This window comes from Cataglyphis hispanica, chromosome 11, assembly GCF_021464435.1.
Source record: "Cataglyphis hispanica isolate Lineage 1 chromosome 11, ULB_Chis1_1.0, whole genome shotgun sequence".
Classification (NCBI taxonomy): domain Eukaryota; kingdom Metazoa; phylum Arthropoda; class Insecta; order Hymenoptera; family Formicidae; genus Cataglyphis; species Cataglyphis hispanica.
In genome coordinates this window covers 2,242,064-2,261,201 of record NC_065964.1, presented here as the reverse complement: position 1 = coordinate 2,261,201, position 19,138 = coordinate 2,242,064, and the positions used below count along the sequence as shown (strand labels likewise).

Sequence of the window (19,138 nt, the reverse complement as noted above, 5' to 3'; positions counted from 1 at the left end):
TATATATATATATATATATATATATATAGATAAAACTACTTTATCAACCCTGTAATATTGCACTAACACCGTGGGGTATAAGGGTTTTATTCTGAGCCGTTGTAAATACGACGTTTTGTAACAAAACGTGCGCGTTAATTCTCGTTACAATATAAATACTTTTTCTACGCGAACGATACTTTATATAAATCAGCAATTCATCTGTACAGATGAAAAAACAGGCATTTATAGGAGATAATACACGCTAGTTCTCTGATTGTCTTTACATATATCTGTTTCTAACTTTCACCAAAATACATCGATAACAACGTGGAATTGTCGAAAGAAAATTTTGATTCAAAGTATTACATATTTGACGTTTTCTCTCTCTCTCTCTCTCTCTTTTTTTTAGCGAACTGAAATCGATAAATCTCGTGGAGAGTTTTAAAATTTCTTCACAATTCTTTCGCGTGGAAAATTGAATCCATCGATATTTCGATTATTGTAAATCGTTCATATTTTTGATAAAACTGGTTTTTTTTCCAGTATTGTTATATTTTTCATTATCGTGCAAAATTTCTCTTTCGTTTTTTACATCAGGACAAACCTACACTGTTGGAAAATCTGTATTTTCTTAAAAATTATGCCAGTTAAAATTTATGTGTTAAACATTTAACACATTCAAATGTGTTTATTTAACATAATCACTGTTGTGTTAATTGAATTCAAATGTTAAATTATTAAAACAATTGAAAATTATTAAAACAATTGTAAAAAATTGTAAAAATAACACAATGTGCACATATTTTTAATCTTACACAATAGAGTATATTCCGTATTATTAATGATAGGATTTATTTGTCAAAATTTACAGAAAAAAAATGTTAATTTTATCCTACAATAAGAATGAAAGTGACAGACCATAAATTTTTGACTAAATTAATGATTAAATTAATTTTTTGACTAATTAATTTTGACTAAATTAATGATTAAATTAATTTTTTGACTAATTAATTTTGACTAAATTTTTGATTAAATTAAATGATTAAATTAATATAGAAATGTCTGTTAATAAATTTTTTCTATATTAATTTAGTCATTAAAAAATTGATTTTATACATAATTTATTTTAAATTACTATGAAGTTTGCCATAATTTCGTGTTGAAATATTAACATTACTAGTTAACATATCCATTATATTAAATAAGCATAAAAATTTTGACCGTTTGTGACGTGCGAGATATATTAAGTTAAATTTAAGCCAAATTTTCCTACAGTGTAGAATAATTTTATATATTCTGTTTCTAATTGTCATCGATCCGGAACTGCAATGTTCTCTACTGAACCATTGATCTATAGCTATCAAACATACACACATGTATATCGATACATTAATACGGTAAAATCAGAAATATATATTTCGGATATTTTAATTTTGATCGAATCGATCTGTATGTAAATATTTGAATTATAAAAATAATAATTGTGTAGCAAAAGAATGAAAAACCTTAACAATAAAGGATGTCAGCTATTCTTCATTAATATAATTGTTTCTGAACAATAAATTCTTGAAATAAGCCCTTTTTCTTTGCTTTTGACTGCTAGGAAAGAGGGATATTTTGTTTAATAAATTATATGATTTTTTAATAAAAATTATGAAATTTAAAGAAGTATATACTCGATATAAGAAAGTATTTGTATTTTACAATAGATTTTTTTATCCGCATTTGTTCCTCATTTAATTCTAGTTTAATTGATTTGATTATTTCTCGCTTATTAGAGCTATAATAAAATCAAAAAGAGTTGAAGAGTCGATTAAACTACCATCAAAACTGACTGACGTTGATGAAAGGGCGTAGTTAATGGAGCTTTAAGGAGATCCTAAAAAAGTACAGAAGAGATACTAATAAATTATTATTCGCTGGGCGAATATTCGCTTATAATTGAATGATAACTTTGGCCATTGAGCCGCTGCCAAAGGCATCTATACATCGCTGCCACAATCCCATAATTATTGCTTCCGTTCTCGGTGTGCTTAGTCACCGAACTCTGCCTGACGGCGAACGTAGGTGAGATTTTATATAACCGGTTCGATAATCGATCACGTCGCGCGACGATCCGTCTGACATGCCGTGCCTGTGTCTCCTGCTCCACCTGCAAGCGAAAATCGTGTTATTCGGGATCGATTCGTAACTGTCGTCGAACTAGAAATGTCGACCTGCATGCAAAACGCGATTTTCTCTCGACGGAAAAATCTCGCGTGGAAACTTTCAGACTCCTTTAATTCGCCTCACCAATCGTGAAAAAGGTACCATACAATTGTGAAAAGAGAATAAAAGTATTTTTTTCTATAATTTTTTTTTTTTTTTAGTGTCATTCTTATTTATAAGATTCATATATTATTGCATTTCAAGTTGTCAGATTGAAATAAAAATATCTCTATCAATTTTTTTTTTTTTATAAGAAAAGATTATGAATTCAATTTTGTTATTATATATGTCAAACTCGGAATTAGAATGCATGACGTTTCTTTCATATGTGCGTGTAAATTTAAAATAGCATCGTATGTATATACGTCATCTTTATATTTAAAATTTTTTCTTTTAATTTTTATATATTTATATAATTGTGTCAGAAAATCTTCACGCGAAAGTATATCGAATTATATCGCAAACAGTCACGGATATCCCATTATTACAAGTGAAGAAATATATAATTTCCTTTACGCAATTTAATTAATACAAAAAATTCTCTTAATCATCAATATAATCGATATAGTCACATGGGATTGGCCGTCCGTTTTGCAAGATATGCGATTAACGAACTGAATGACAAACAGTAAATTGTATCGTCCATTGACACAGCATGACACATATATGTCGCAATGCTTCATTCCGAAAATTTGCGTGGCACACACGGGGACGATGTATATGTATATATGAAAATAAAATTTATTTGAGACATTCACACGAGACAGAATAACTAAACGAATCACTACGAAACAAGTAGATGCGAAGAAAAATGGAGAGAGAAAGATTTGAAATTTCATAGACAGACATTCCTCATCGTGCTCTCATATACAGGATATCTCATGATAATTGGCATCCTTTTCAATCGAAAGTTTCGATCAATTGAATTTTGTTTTGTCAAAAAAGATATACAAATTTTGCGATACTCCTCAAGTTACAATTGATAAAGATGATAGAGCTTCATTTTTCAATTTTAATTAAATTAACAGAATTTTAATTTATTTAATTTCAATTTCTTTTTATTAAACATAAAGAAAGGATCTTTTTGTGAAAAATGAATATATCCTGTATACTCGCTATCAACGCATTCGGCCTTTACGCTACATTGCAATCAATCACTTAGCCGCCTAGCTAAGGGGTAATCAGAGCAGTATAATGACATTATGCAACTAAATATTCAGCGCCCTGGCTCTAGCAAATCCCTGCTCAATTATCCAGCACTTTTTCTCATACATATTCCGAGCGACACAGAACAACAAGACGCTATAAACGATAAACGCTACTTCAGTCGCCAGCCAACTATCACGCGCTCGATCCGACCTTGATCTTCCCGCACCTGATCTCTCCCACCTGATGGGTCTGTCACTCTCTTACCACGTCACGCGTGGCTTTCGCGCCACCAGCCTGATAGTTCTCATACCTTGGTGTTGCTGATTATGAGGATCGTGTGAGTAGCTGTTGCTGACGGCGGTTGTGGTGGTGGTGGAGGTCGAGGTGGAAGGAGGGACACGGCGTGATTGGATTTCGGAGATCGAGCTGTACTGTTGGGAGTTGTTAACGTGACGTTGACCGCTACCGTTGCCGGTGTTGTTGTTGTTGTTGTTGTTGTTACTGATCGGCAGCAGTGTCTGGCCGTCTCCATGAGCGGCGATCACGCCGTAGCTCCTCAGACGTTGCTGACGTTGCTGAAGAGAGGTCGCGCGACCCCTAAGGGAAGTCCTGCTGTCCTGCCGCTGGCCGCCCCCCGGATTGGTACTATATATATATCAAGCCCGAGACTCTCATCAGTCGAATCTCTCGATTATCTCCGCGCGGGGGTGGACAACACCTGTTGGGGGTGGCTTCTCTCTCGACGGTATGTCTCGTAGCGCGGTGTGTCTCGTTGGTCTTTTTGTTTTTATTTATTTATTTATTTTTTTTTTTTAGTGTAATTGGGAGGAACTGGTCGAGAGCTACGTTCCTCGTGCTCACGTTAAATCCCGGCGATCGGGGCGGAGGTCGAGGTGGAGGGCACGGATGTCTCCGTCGTAGAAATTCGACGACTTGTCATTAAATGTTTCACCAAGACATTGATCACGATGCGAATTATACAGTTCGAAAAACAAAAAAAATATAAAAAATCGAATCTTCCGGGACTTTATCTCGTTTCACAATTTTAAGAAATTTGCGAGTAAAATTGCGAGAAAATAATTTTAATTTGTTTTATTATGTTATAGCTATGATATATGAAGAGATTTTATTGAAGAAGTTTTGTTGAAGATATGAAGAACTTAAAGGTTTTAAAATCGCTCAATATAAACCAAAAAATTAACAAATTTAAAATAATATAAATATTATTTTTAATTTTTTCAAAAATTTATACATGCATATATGTAAAAATTTATGTACATATTTTAATTTTGACATTAAAAAATCGTTACATTTTAAATAAATCGTTTTAAATTTTAAATAAAATTGAAAATTGTACATCTTCAATAATCTAATTCAAGCAATTTTTTTTCGTAATAAATTATATATAAATGTAAATATCCTATTATAATTAACGCAATAAATTTCTCTTGAAGACTGGAAGTCCTAATAAGACATGCTCAACTTTAATTACAATAAAACTCCAACATACATACTGTAGAATATAAAACTCATCAAAATAACCCTTTCTTGCAATTTTAATCGCCAATTTTTATATTTTTAACATGATGGAATAATTTAAAATTCAGAATCAAATTCAGAATATTTATTGTAGGTTTGAAAACAGTTATTGTTTGTTTAATTTTTCTCGTGCTTTTTGTAAAACAAAAAGGATAATTTACAAAATTAAAATTAAAAATTAAATTAAACAAAATTAAAACTAAAATATAAAATATAAATATTTTAGCAATCTTTTAGTTCTGTAACAAGAAAAATGTCGAAAAAAAAATATTTGTTACTCCAAAAATATTTCTATTTTTTCTTATTTTTAGCAATTTTCATCATTTTTTTTTATCTTTACAAATTTATGAAGGAATTTACATTATAAATCCTTAAATATGAGAAAATTATGTCAGTAATTTTGACCTAAATACAAATTTATGGTATAAATGTCGCAGAATTTCTATGACGGCCGAGTCACTAATTAATCAGGCGGGATTCTGGGGCGAACAGACAAAAACATAACTAAATTATATGTGTTGAGGGAAAAATAGATATACCGTTCCAAGATGCTTTACGAAGACGACTGTCAAAGCAAGCAAATCTCTCAAGATTTCCGAGGAGGCAATGACGGAATCAAATTATGAATCTAGCGCGTGTTTTATCATCAATTTAATTTTGAATTAAAAGATTTTGGATGAATAAGAAATTCGCATACGAAAACATCGAATGCTTCAGAATTGACTGAATGATCAAAAGAAGCGAATGATGTCGGCAGAAGAAGAAGCGTGAAGAAGAGACATGCTGTTTTGCCTGAAGAGAAAAAAGCAAGCCGATGGAAAGTAAGCCAAGCTCACACGAGTGCATGCGAAATGGAGAAAATTGAGAAAATATTATAAACCATGCGCCAATTGACACTTATACCGCTTGCTCTTTTGCACGGAAAATTCATCGGAAAATTAATTAATTTTTACTCTTTATTGCTTAGCTAAATGTGACAGTTTATCCAAATTTATTTTCCAAGAAATAAACTTCTTGCCAGTTTGTGTGTCATACAATTGTTTTTAAAAAAGTGTTGAAGTATATACCTACTACGTAGATTTAAATATTTTTAAATACTCCTAATTATGAAAGTAGCAGCTCCATATTTATCGAATATTTCGACTTTTGGACCGCGCTATTTCTTACATATGAAATTATCCGAAAAGCTTGCTTTGCAATCTCACAATGTTTATGAGCAGCGTTCGATTATTGAGAAGGGAGGATGAATTTTCGGTAGAATTAGAGCAAGACGTATGAGATGTACTTTCTTACCTTGTACTGTGACTCATGAGGACTACGTTTCTGTAACAGCATATAATGGATCCTGATTGTTGGGAAGCGAGTGATGAAGTGTCGACATTGATTTCACAGACAACAAGCAGCTTAAGCAATTTAATCATTTATTTTCCCTTTTTTTTTTACCTAAACAATTCGAGTTCTAAGCACCAAATAATGTACGTTAAAAATCTGACAAACAAGTTTCGCGAATAGCAACTATTTTTGCACGATTTTTTTTTTTAATAAGAATAAAAAAAATAATATTTTAAAGATTTATAATATTTTAACGATAAATATTATGACAAATATATAAACTATATAAAAAATTGTAAAATTTGACGTGTCACTTTTTAAATAAATTCCAAATAAATTTTGTAATGAATTTATTTGGCCTTTTTTTTATTATATAATTTTATTTTTTTTTATTATTGATTGATTTGTTTGATGACTATATTATTAATATATAGAATTAAGCCTTTATAAGTGAAAAAAATATATGAAAAATAAAATTTCAAAAAATAAAATTTTGTACACTTATTTTAAATAATTTTAATTTCCCTTTTAAATCCTCTGTACTGATTATTTGCAAAATTATAAAAATTTAAAAATTTAAAAAATGGCAAAGGCAAGAGACTTATTTTAGATACACATTGTTTGAAGTTTAGAAAATATTAAATAGGAGAAGAACTAAAGAAAAAATAGTTTGGCTCGGTCGCAGATAAATATTTCACGTTGTACCTAAATATATCATTGATATTTTTAAGCGAAAGTTCTTCCAAATATTTGACTTTTTATTCCGCGATTACATTATCACTCGTCCGTGTGCGTGCGCTGAGCTATACAAAATACGCTCATTTAATTATATACTTTAAACCTGTTGCATATATATATATATATATATATATATATATATATATATATATATCCAGGTATCCTGTAAAACAGTATCAGTGCGCTGATCTTTAATTTCTGTTTAAGCGTAACGAGAGAGTGTGCACGGGAGTTGCCTCATCTAAATGCGAAAGAAAACCGCAATACGCTCGGCTGATGTATCTATGCAGCGAAAAGAAATACTTCGTCAATGAAATCTGACATGTTATCGCATATGGATTAGCTGCAAAGCTGCAAAGTGGCTGGATGAGATCGCAAAATAAATTCGAAGAGTTTGCGGCTTCAAAACACAAGGTTCGAAATTCGAAATTCGTATGATGTGTCAAACACCGTAGGATCTGTCAAACGAAAAAAAAAAAAAAAAAAAAAAAAAAAAAAAACGATCACAAGTGACATAACGATGAATTGTAAGAAAAATTCTTCACGTTCTCGCGCGTTTGATCAGGTAATTTTTTTTTTTGTGATGAAAGGGAGATTTTTTTTTCGTTGAAATTATATCGTCGATGCGCAAAAATACGGGTGTGTATAAATTTCTTTTTCTAGAAAACGCGTTCTGCGTTATTTTACAAAAACAGTATAAAATATATTTCGTAGGCTTTTAGAGAATCGAAAGAATTAAGGCAGCGTAAACGATATAAATGTATATATATGTCAAGCACTCTACTTGAGTGAGACTACGCGCTGCCTCTATTCTGGTGCCAAATAAGGTAAAAAACGACAGTCTGCATCGTTGCAAGATTAAAGAAAATTTATAGAGAAAAAGAGAAAGAGATAGAGATAGAGATAGATAGATAGAGAGAGAGAGAGAGAGAGAAAAGGAAAGAGAAAGAGAGATAGACAAAAGTATAGGATAGAGAACTCTCTAAAAGAACTAGAAGGACTAAAAGAGAAAATAAATAAACTCCGAATTAAAAGTGCATACCACAGAACCGCATTATATGTGGAATACAAATTAAGAAAACGTACCGGAGCAGCCTCGTTATGTAATCGGGCCAATTATCCGGGAACATCACGAGGAAGAAACCGACCGCTATGAAGATCATGCCAGCCAATTTCATACCCATAAAGTACGCCTCGTAGAAAATAACGTCCAGTGCTGCGTCAATTGTACATAAAAATTAGTAAGATAATAATGTGTGAATAAAAAATAAAGGCTAAATATAACTCTATTAATGTTGTGTCCGAAATTTATAAAGAATATTTTTATTTTTATCGAGCGTGTTAGTACTAATATTTTTTTTTCTTTTTTTAAGATTATTAAAATTATTAAATTTTTAATTTAAGATTATTTATACATAAATTAATTTAAATATAATTTAAAAAGCTAGATTCATATTCAAAAATATTCAAAGAATCATAAAGAGAGGCCAATACAAACAAATAAAAAAAAATGTTAAAGAATTAACGACGTTCTTTTTATTGTCAATTAATGTATTTAGTAAATTTGAAAAAATTAATTATAAGCGTGGGACATTTAATTAAAATTATTTAATTTACGGAAATATATAATATTTTAAAGTAATTATTTTGCACGTACCAGCGGACACAGGTACAGCTGTGATTAATCCAAGAGTGATGAACAGATCGTAAGTGACAGCGATGCTGAAATTGCCGAGCATATTTGCAACTGCAAACAAATTGTTCAAAGTGCATTTTAATCATAAGTATATATATATATATATATATATATATATATATATATCAAAAATAAATTTTTTTTTAATCAAATAAATACATTTTGTTAATTTTGACTCTTCTTACTTGAGTTATATATTTTGTTTTCAAAAACATTTGGTTATATTAAATAAATTATTAGTTGCATGCAATATAAAAATTGTAATTTTTAAAATATATTCTTTAAAATTTTAATATAAGAAACATTTATATATTTGAAAATAAAAAAATTATTATTGAAATAAAAAAAATCCCCCCTGTGTTTTTAGAACAAGCAGTCAAAAAATATTTTTTTAAAGGAAGTAATTTAGTATTTTAGTATTTTAATAAATATTTTAGTATAATAAATATAAAAAAACTTTTGCAAATAAATAAAGCATACTTTGCCTTTATTTTATATTTTACGAATTCAAATATATTTGCTGCTTGATTGAAATAAATAATTCTTCTTGTTTTTTAAATATTTAAATAAACAATTCTTTTAAATTAAGAAAACTTTTTTCTGGATTTAGTACATTTTTTTCATTGTACTCTCATTTAAGTAGCATTTCCATTTAAGTAGTTTAACTCGACGTGAGTTCGGACCTAAGTGGAGGATGCTGGCGGAGAGTAACGTTGCCCAAGGTAGTCTTGCCCAATGCATAGTTTCCACTCCGCAAAAGTACAGAGCCAGACAAATCGGCCATAACAAGGCGGCGTTGCATAAACCGATAAGGGAGAAAAATAGAGACATTTGACCGAACGTAGTTTCCCCTATTACTTTCTTAAAGAGAACCTACGAGAAGAGGAGAATAATTTATATTATTTAAAGATTTTCACAACGTCTTGCAATTGCGATTGCGCGTGTAATATAGATCGTTACATAGACTTACTTTGTAAACGGCAGAGCCAGCTGCCGCTGCTGTAGCTAAAACGACACCTCCGAGTGTCGGACTTCCGGTTATGCCGTCCATATAAGCTAAGAGCGCGATGCCGGTATTGCACAGGATCACCGCGACTATCTGTAACAAGATTTCAACAGTTTAATGATTAAAGCTATTGTTATGAAAATTCAAGAAGAGTGCATTTTATGACATCAAACACAAGAACATCATTTTTTAATCAAAGTTTTACGATATTTATTTGTTCTCACAATTATGATTAGTAAGATATTTATGGTTCAGTATGAAATTTATCACAACAAAATTGCAAATTAGGTCGAGATAGATAGTAAGGGTTTATCAACTAATTTTCAATTAAGTTCATTCAAACTTAAAGGTTTTTAAAATTGCTGAACATAATTCTGACATCAAAAAATTGACAAATTTAAAATAATAGATATCAAAATTTTAAAAATCTTTTTAGATTTTTGAAAAAATTTGTACATACATAAATGTAAAAATTTACATATATATTTTAAATTCAATTTTCTATAATTTTCTATAATAAATTAATTTTTATATAATTATACAATTTCATATTCATATATATTAAATTCAAAATTTTGACATTTAATAATCTAAAAAAAAAACCATTAACTTTAAACATAATTAAAAACTATTTGATCGATCCTCAATAATTTAATTTGCAAGTTTTTTGTAATATGAAAAACTTTTTTATATTTAATCATAAATATTCTATTAATCGTAATTAACACAGCAAATTTCTTTTGACAATTAAAAGTTTCTTAATTACACATATATAACTCTTTGATTATAACAAAATTTCTTTAGCTTCTTAATTTGCGATGTTATCTTTATTTGTATCTAAGAAAATTTAACATTCTTTATATATAAATTGATTTTCATATTGATTTTCATAATATTTCATAATACATCTTTCTTTCTCTCTCTTTTTCTTCTCATAGCGTAAATGACATTTACTAAATATTATCAATCGTTAACAAAGTTACTTTTGACACTCTCTCTTTCTCTATATCAAAGGATAAAAACTAATTTTAGAAATAATTTTTTTTTTTAAATTACTAACCCTCACACCCACAAACTGTTCGTGAAGAATGACCCACGAGAGCAGGTAGACGCACGAAACGTTGGTCGCGAACAATGCCATTACATCCGTGGCTAACAGTATTCGCAACGAGAGTATGTACAAGTAATTCGTGATGACCCACAGGCAGCAGAAGAGGCTACACCTGAGTAAGAAGCGGCCGCCGGTGAAGCCCTTATCGCGAAAGCCACGAAGGCTCTCGGCGATTATCTCGGAAGGGGTAGCGCACTTGGTCCTGGCAGCTTGACAGATGAAGTACACCGGGAAATAGAGGACTTCCCAGTTGGTGCAGAACCACGTAGTGAAGAAAGGTGCGTCGTAAGCGACGGTGGTCTGAAGATAATCGTATACGTCATCGTAAAGAAGAAGAAACGAGGAAGCTCGTGAAATTAATATAAGCTCACCTGTTGATGACGCAGGTCGTCCGCGGAGGAGTTCGCGGTGACGGACGTCTGCGAGATTTTGTTGTACTTGGAGTGAAAGTACAAATACTTGATGCAATGAGTCGCCCCGACCCAACTCGCCGTCACGCATATCGTCACGCATACCCCGAAATATATCTGTAATTGAAAATTACATATTTTAACGAGAAGTAACTCTTTTTTGAACAGGCAGAGAATAATTTTCTATAGATTTTTTTGACGTTTTTCAATTCCGATTTTTAAATTATCCCATTATGTCATAATTTTGAGAAATTTATGGTTGAAGTTGCAAAAAAGGATTAGTTTCACTCGTTAAAGAAATTTTATTACGCAAAAAGAAGCTAAAGAAATTTCGTGATAATCAAAGAGTTATATATGTGTAATTAGGAAACTTTTAGTACTCAGAAAAAAATTTGTTGTGTTAATTACGATTAATAGAATATTTATGATTAAATATAAAAAAGTTTTTCATATTACAAAAAAACATGCAAATTAAATTATTGAGGCTCTATCAAATAGTTTTTAATTTAATGTTTAAAGTCAACGGTTTTTTTAGATTATTGAATCAAATGTCAAAATTTTCAATTTGAAATATATGAATATAAAATTGTATAATTATATAAAAATAAATTTATTATATAAATTTTTTAAAAATTGAATTTAAAATATATAGGTACGTAAATTTTTACATATATGTATGTACAAATTTTTTCAAAAATCTAGAAAGATTTTTAAAATTTTAATATTTATTATTTCAAATTTGTCAATTTTTTGTCAGAATTATGTTGAGCGATTTTAAAAACCTTTAAGTTTGAATGAACTTAATTGAAAATTAGTTGATAGAACCACAATCTATCTTCATTCAATTTGCAATTTTTTGTGACACATTGAACCATAAATATCTTATTAACCACAATTGACAGAACAAATTCTCCTTTTTAAAAGTTTAAAAATCGTTAAAACAATATATTTATATAATTCTGATTGCAATAAAATTTCTTCACAACTTCTTCACATAATTGTAACATAATAAAGTATATTGACCTTTAACTCGCAAAATTGATATTCTATTTCATGTATGTTTCTGTTGTTCAACCAATAATCAATTTATAAATGATACAAAAAAATCTATGGAATAATTTTAAATCAAATAATAAATTCGATCTTCAATTACGACGCTTATTACATTATTATTACACAAGAGCTTAATTATCTTTGCTTAATTTATCGCTATATTTTGTTCAATCTACATTTGTGTTCCAACTATCAATTGTAACACAACTTCTAAACAATGATGATTATATAGCTTCAAGATGAAGTTGCAATCGACCTTCTTCGCGCTCTCGGCGCAGCAGGAGGCGAAACACGAGCTCTTGCGTTGAACGATCGGGGTGGAAGTCGGGGTCACGAGAATCGACGATCTAGTTTGAGCTGTCGATTGAGCCTGCACACCCCCGCTATCGCCACCGCCGCCGCTTCCTACGGCACTTCCGGTGGTCTCCAAGGTGCGACAGCTGGACGCAGATTCGCGCCCATCGGCGACGGTGCAACCCTGCTGCTGCTCGCATCCTGTGAAACATCAATGAATACATCAGTGGCTGATCAATCATCTTTTGCTAACTGGACTGCAAAAAAGAATTAATTGAAACTTCAGACAATTCAAAACTTCGGACAACTTCAATTTTCAAACACACTCTTCCGAGCTTTCGGAAAAACGCTTCTGATGATCAAGACGAATTGTCTGAAATTTCCCTCAGATCTGAAAATTCAGATAAAAATGTGTCTAAATTTTTGTGAAAAATTTTTTACAGCGTAAACTACCATCCATGATTGTATATAGATTATTGTATATGAATCTTGTGCTTTAGGCAATGGAAGAAGCTAAATCTATTTTTATCCGCTCTCTGTCCGAATAAAGCGTGAATAAAAAGTGTATATATGTGTGTGTGTGTGTGTGTGTGTGTGTGTGTGTGTGTGTGTGTGTGTGTGTGTGTGTGTGGAGAGAGAGAGAGAGAGAGAGCGTATAGGCATGTCTTTTAACAGCTTAAATAAAGTGATACGACGTGCGCAGCTTTTCGTAAGCATGTCCTGATTCGACATATTTGCGATCTTATCTTCATACTATTTATGGAGGCGAACTATACTTCAGCAAACTGAAATGTTACAATATTAATGTATACTATATGCGAGCGCTTTATATGATAATGTATAAGAGGCTGATGTATATCGGAAATTAGTTATTACTGATAACTAATATAAAGAGCTAAGATGTAAGCTTTCTTGGAATTCTAACAATAAGTTTCTCATAAATACGCTACAAAACGCTATCCACTCCAAATGCTAGATCTGTTGCATTCTTCAAGTGATATTGAAACGAATCGTCGATGAACATTATACAGGGTAGCATAAACCGACACTGTGTCTCCTTCCACAGCCACAGATTCCAGCCATAAACCGCTTCTTCTTCGTAAAACTTGATTAGGAATATTGATCATTATTCCTTTCTAATATTGTCGACATGTGGAATAATTTTATAGATTATATAAGAAAAAGATTATATAAGAGAAAAAGAAAATATATTTACATGTATACAGGGTGTCCTAGACCACCCGTACACCCCTTTTCTTTCAGAAACTAAGCATTTTAGAGAAAAACGTTTTGAACAAAAATTGTATGGTTTTGAGGAGAACATAAGATGGTGTCATTGGTTTGACCTTGGATGGCATCGTTAAGGTCGAGTCAAGGACACCTTTAATTTCTTAAATGGAATCCCCTATTTTTTATTGCATATTCTTATAGCTTATGTAGAGAGATTTCCAAAACACTATAATAAAGTATTTTTTCATTAAGAATTTTTTGAGTTATTTTGTATCTTAATCTGACATATTTTAGTATAAAATATAAAATATCTCGAAAATTATTTAGTGTTCGATAATTGTATCGTAATACTTTTATGTACAGAATAATAAGATGAATCAAATGGTGTAAAGAAATATATTTCCATATATTTATTGTGTAAAATTAATTGTTTTAATAATTTAACATTTAACCATTATTAATATAAACATTTGAGTTTAATTAACACAATAGCAACGTGTTAAATTAACACATAAATGTGTTAAATATTTAACACAAAAATTTTAATCTTTTAACGGAAAATATTTCTTTTTAAAAGAAAGTATAATTTTTATTTTTAAAGAAAATATAAATTTTCTAACACTGGAGATAAAATTAAAATCTTTTAATTCTCATAGAATAAATCATCAATATATTATTAATAAATTATTATTATTTTTGAACTTATTCTTCAGAGTACCTGTGATCAAAACAACAAACATATCCGGTATCAACAGAATCCACAAATACAAAAGCGCCGCTGTCAACTTACCTGAGGCATGAAGCGCAACCTGGATAGGAGTGATGAAAGGACCGTGAATCTGTTGATCATCGGCGAGAGTTATATTCGACGTACGCGATCTTCGGGGATGAAATATCGTCGGTACCTCACCAACCCCTCCGCTACCCATGGCTTACGCGCGTTCTTTGAAACATGTCATTATAGAGAGAGAGAGAGAGAGAGAGAGAGAGAGAGAGAGAGAGAGAGAAGTATTGTGTTTACCAGCTGTGTTACTTCGAAAGGAACATCATGCGGGACACTTGGTGCAACTTGGCTTGCAAATTCGATACAAATGCACGACTTGTTGATCCTCTGTGTCTACATGCTCGCGGATGATGCATGCAATTTTTTTTTTTTTGACACACGACGTCGGCATTTCACAGGGTGATACTATCGGGTATTGTTTTTGTTGTTTTTTTTTTTGTGAAAGAGTTCTATTCTCTTCTATTGCAACTATTGACAAGTGCATTTTACAATCAAGAGTAATTGACAAGTTTTACTAAAGACCATTTCGACCAAACTTTGATTGATTAACTTACAGGACGATTAAAATAATTTAATATAATTCTCGTATATAATATAATACAAATTTTAAAATCCTGCTTTTGGTCACCAAGTTAATTAACGATTAAATTAAGGAGTTTGATCAAAGTAACCCTAAGATGGGAGAGACTAATAATAATACACTGATGTCTGCGTTGAAGATGAATTGAATATTCTGCGAAATCGAAACGAAGTTTGAAACTGGTATATAATTTCGATAGAAAAACATAAATACGTGCCTAATTTCTTTTAATGAATTTCGAGATAAATTTCAATGAATTGAAAATTTGATATGATATACGTTTTTCAAAATAGTTTGAAAATATTTGTACACATGAGAATTTTTTTTTAGTAATTATACCAGTTTCGAACCCTGTAATCGAGCGAATGAATTGCATTAGCTAGCGACATTAAGCGTTTTAAATTAAGAAGAGAAATTTATAGAGAATAAGCATGCATATTTTACAGTGCACTCTATCGTTACAATCGAAAGCATAAGATTAGCCAAATTAAAACAGCTGATTTCGAATAAGGGCCTGCAATTCGGTGCATAAATGTATCTAAATTCGGAAATTTTTTATCTGATAATTCGAGATCTAATATATGTACTTCCGTTCAAAATTTCGATAATTTTTCGCCACTAGATTAGTTAGGTAACAATCTTTTATTTATTTATTTATTTATTTATCAAAAAAAAGAAATCTCTTTAATATAAAAAATGGATTATATTATTAGTGCAATAACAAGAAAAACAAAGAATAGAAAAAAAATATATGAAGTTAATATATACACTACTAAAAAAAATAAGGAACACTATTCATATCCTAAAAATTGGACTATTTTTAAACCGCTGAAAATCGACGAAAAATCATCGTAGATAAAAAAATTAAAAAAGCATTAGCTTGAAGTTTCAACTTTTTAATACAGCAGTGATTTTAAAAAATTTTTTTTATTTTCCTTGTTTGCTTTAAAAAAAAAAAAACATTATTTTGTTCCTTAAAATTATATATTTTTGCAACTTCATAAAAAAAAAATTTCTTTTAAAAAATTCAACTCAAGTTTAATAAACTACAACATTTTGTCTAGAAAATGCTTAAAATTTTCTTACTGTATTTTTTAGAAATAATGTCGAGACTTGGCGAAAAAAATCATCATCAAATCATTTCATTATGTTCTCATTTCTAAAAAGTACAGCTTTTGTTTCAAAATCGTGTAACTCGGTCAAAAAAATTCGTAGAAGAATTTAAAAGGAAAGGATTTTGTAGGCAAAATGTAGTTTATGGAACTTGAGTTGAATTTTTCGAGAAAAATTTATTTATCGAGCTAGAGTATCAAAAATACATAATTTTAAGAAACAAAACAATGTGTTCTTTTTTAAAGCATAGAACAAGGAAGATAAAAAAAATTTTAAATATCACTGATAGCGTGTTAAAGTTGAAGCTTCAAAATGCTTTAATTTTGTGTCTAAAATAATTTTTTGTCGCGTTTCAGCGGGTTTGTAAATAATCCAATTTTTAGAGTGTGAAAAGTGTTTTCCCCATTTTTTTTTTTTTTTAATAGCATATATATAAATTAAAATAATAAATTTTCACTTCGAAAGTATCAAAAATCAGCTTCGAATATATGAATTTTTATATAATTATTTTAACAAAACTTGGAATTTAGTGAACTTGCGGTTGATTATTTAAAATAAAAGACGAAATAATTAAATTATCGATATCATCCAAAAAAAAAATCGGCTCATCTTGTACGCGATAATTGACAATAATGATACATCCGAATAAAATGTAAATCGCTCTGAGAGCAAAATCGCGCTAGAAATCCCGGATTTCATCGAGCTCGTAAAATATGCAAATCGAGCTCTTCTCTCGATAAGATCGCACACATACCTTCCTTACGTCTCTCCTCCGAAGTCGCACCGTCTTCGATCTGCGACGTATCCATAATTCATGGTCCACCCGGTAATGCCGACCAACCCCTCCCGTCAAATTCGACGATCTGTCACCGAGATTGATATCCCACAACGGTGATGTCACATCGCCACCTGGGCCTACTCTGGGCGCCTCACCCACTTTCGCACGTTATGTACAATTAACCGGATTATCGCGAGAACTCGCGACGTAATTAATCAACGACACAATCTGTCATCGTCGAAGATACTCGACCGAGATCACCAGTTATTCTGTACGCGATCCTTGCTTCGGATGATCAGTATTTGTGATCTTCTCGTAGAGAAGAAGCGGTGACTTCTACGCGTATGCCACCAATTGTAGTTGGAGATGGTGTCTTGAGCCACCCTGCTATGCCATTGATTGCAAGCGAACCCTCGTAAGTCGTCGTTCGTTCACCAGGCAGCCCGCGTCTGCGCCTGTACTACCCACTACGACCCTCGCTGCTCCGATTACTACCCTCCTTGGAGGATAAACGCGATATATAAAGTGTCCCAAATACCACTAGCCAAGTAACTTCATTTTACAGGATATCTTCTCCAATTTTGTAAAAAGATTTTTGGAAAATTCCCTGAACTTTCAGATAGTTTTATTTAAAGTTCTAGGAAGTTCCTTAAAAAGAAAATATAAAAAAATTTTTTTTTTGTGTAACTTGTTAAAATAAGATTTCCATCTTTTTCCAGGATGTAGACTCCCTGTTTTATTCGTTATCTCGATATAAAAAGGATTTTTGATGAGAACAGAACTTTTTACATTTTGCATCAATTAAATCAACACTCTAACACTTTTTATAATTTTTTGTATAATTCTAAAAAAAAAAAGATATTAAAGAACCCACTTTTGATCGGGGGAGACGATACTTTAGATAAGACTTACGTAATAAAATAGTATATTTAACGCAACATGAAATGAAAAACGAGAATTTAATTATATTCCTCATAATTTTTTACCTCTTATCAAAATAATATGAAGATAATGATACTAGGTTAGATATAAATATCCAAGTAAAGATTTTTAATCAAGATAAAAAAAATATTAATTATTTTATTATCGTTAAAATTATATGTACATTGTTAGAAAATTTGTTTTTTTCAAAAACAGAGACAATTTATTAATAATTACTGATTTATTTGATGAAAATTAGATTTTAATTTTACCTCCACTGTTAAAAAATTTGTCGTTAAAAATATGCAGGTTAAAATTTTTGTGTTAAATATTTAACACATTCATGTGTTAATTTAACATATTGCTATTGTATTAATTAAACTCCAATGTTTAAATTATTAAAGCAACTGAAAAAGTATCAAAATAACACAATATGCACATATTTTTAATTTTACACAATAAATATATTCCATTAATATTGGCAAAATTTATGTTAAAATTTACAGAAAATAATGTTGATTTTATTTTATAATTAGAAATGAGAGTGACTACAGACCAATAATATTTCCAATCAATAATATTATTTCGATCAATAATATTTGATCAAGGTAATTTTATCATAAAAAATGTTAATTTTACAGAAAATTTATTTCAAATTACTACGAACTTTGCATTCACTTTGTGTTGAAATTTTAACATAGTCTTAGCACATTCACAATTTAATATATCCATATTATGTTAAATTAACACAAAAATTTGTGCAGACTTTTTGGGTCCATACGTTATAATGTCAAATGCGATATAAGTTAAATTTAAGCAAAATTTTCCCCAGCAATATAAAATAATATTATTATTTCAGTTTCTCATTTTCATGTGAGTCTCGTATTATTATTACACTCAGATTTACGATTCAAAATTGAAGTAGCACACGAACAGCATAATTATACATAATCAATCGTAATTGACGCAAAGCTCACCCTTCGCTCGCATTGTATTGTGTTCCGAGTCTTTTCGTGAATCGCTTAAGAATTCTACAGTTCGATTTTGCGTGTTATAGACTGGAAGAAAGAGCTGTTTCTTATACATATTCATAAAACGCGATAGCGTCTACTAATAGTCGCATAAAATATCGTAAAGGACTCAGAAAGGAACAAAGGATAGAAAATGTTAAGCCTCGAGAGATTTAAGATTATAGAAAGAAAAAGTGATCGATC

General features: G+C 30.5%; 1 protein-coding gene across 4 annotated transcripts; it reads right to left on the bottom strand.

Moving 5' to 3' along the window:
* Nucleotides 1-18: 18 nt before the first annotated feature.
* LOC126852732 (putative thiamine transporter SLC35F3) lies at nucleotides 19-17,432 on the bottom strand. 4 transcript variants are annotated; one of them, XM_050597846.1, is made up of 12 exons: nucleotides 16,980-17,432; nucleotides 14,539-14,691; nucleotides 12,481-12,719; nucleotides 11,133-11,288; nucleotides 10,711-11,061; nucleotides 9,615-9,743; nucleotides 9,328-9,517; nucleotides 8,606-8,695; nucleotides 8,035-8,164; nucleotides 6,172-6,201; nucleotides 3,650-3,984; nucleotides 1,946-2,134 (listed from the first exon to the last, which is right to left on the bottom strand). In XM_050597846.1, exons 2-12 carry the CDS (start codon nucleotides 14,675-14,677, stop codon nucleotides 2,082-2,084), a joined length of 1,842 nt encoding a protein of 613 aa, XP_050453803.1. In that variant the 5' UTR covers nucleotides 14,678-14,691; nucleotides 16,980-17,432; the 3' UTR covers nucleotides 1,946-2,081. The 4 variants fall into 4 exon arrangements, with proteins under 4 accessions (XP_050453806.1, XP_050453807.1, XP_050453803.1 ...); XM_050597849.1 differs by lacking the exon at nucleotides 3,650-3,984 and having other exon boundaries at nucleotides 19-2,134; XM_050597848.1 differs by lacking the exon at nucleotides 6,172-6,201.
* Nucleotides 17,433-19,138: the final 1,706 nt, after the last annotated feature.

Excerpts from the sequence above, each read along its gene's own strand:
- LOC126852732 (XM_050597846.1), bottom strand. The coding sequence starts at position 14,677 with ATGGGTAGCGGAGGGGTTGGTGAGGTACCGACGATATTTCATCCCCGA. Across the intron at positions 12,720-14,538 it reads GGTTGCGCTTCATGCCTCAG|GATGCGAGCAGCAGCAGGGT; the intron begins GTAAGTTGACAG and ends GATGTTTCACAG. Across the intron at positions 3,985-6,171 it reads CTCATGAGTCACAGTACAAG|TACCAATCCGGGGGGCGGCC; the intron begins GTAAGAAAGTAC and ends ATATATATATAG.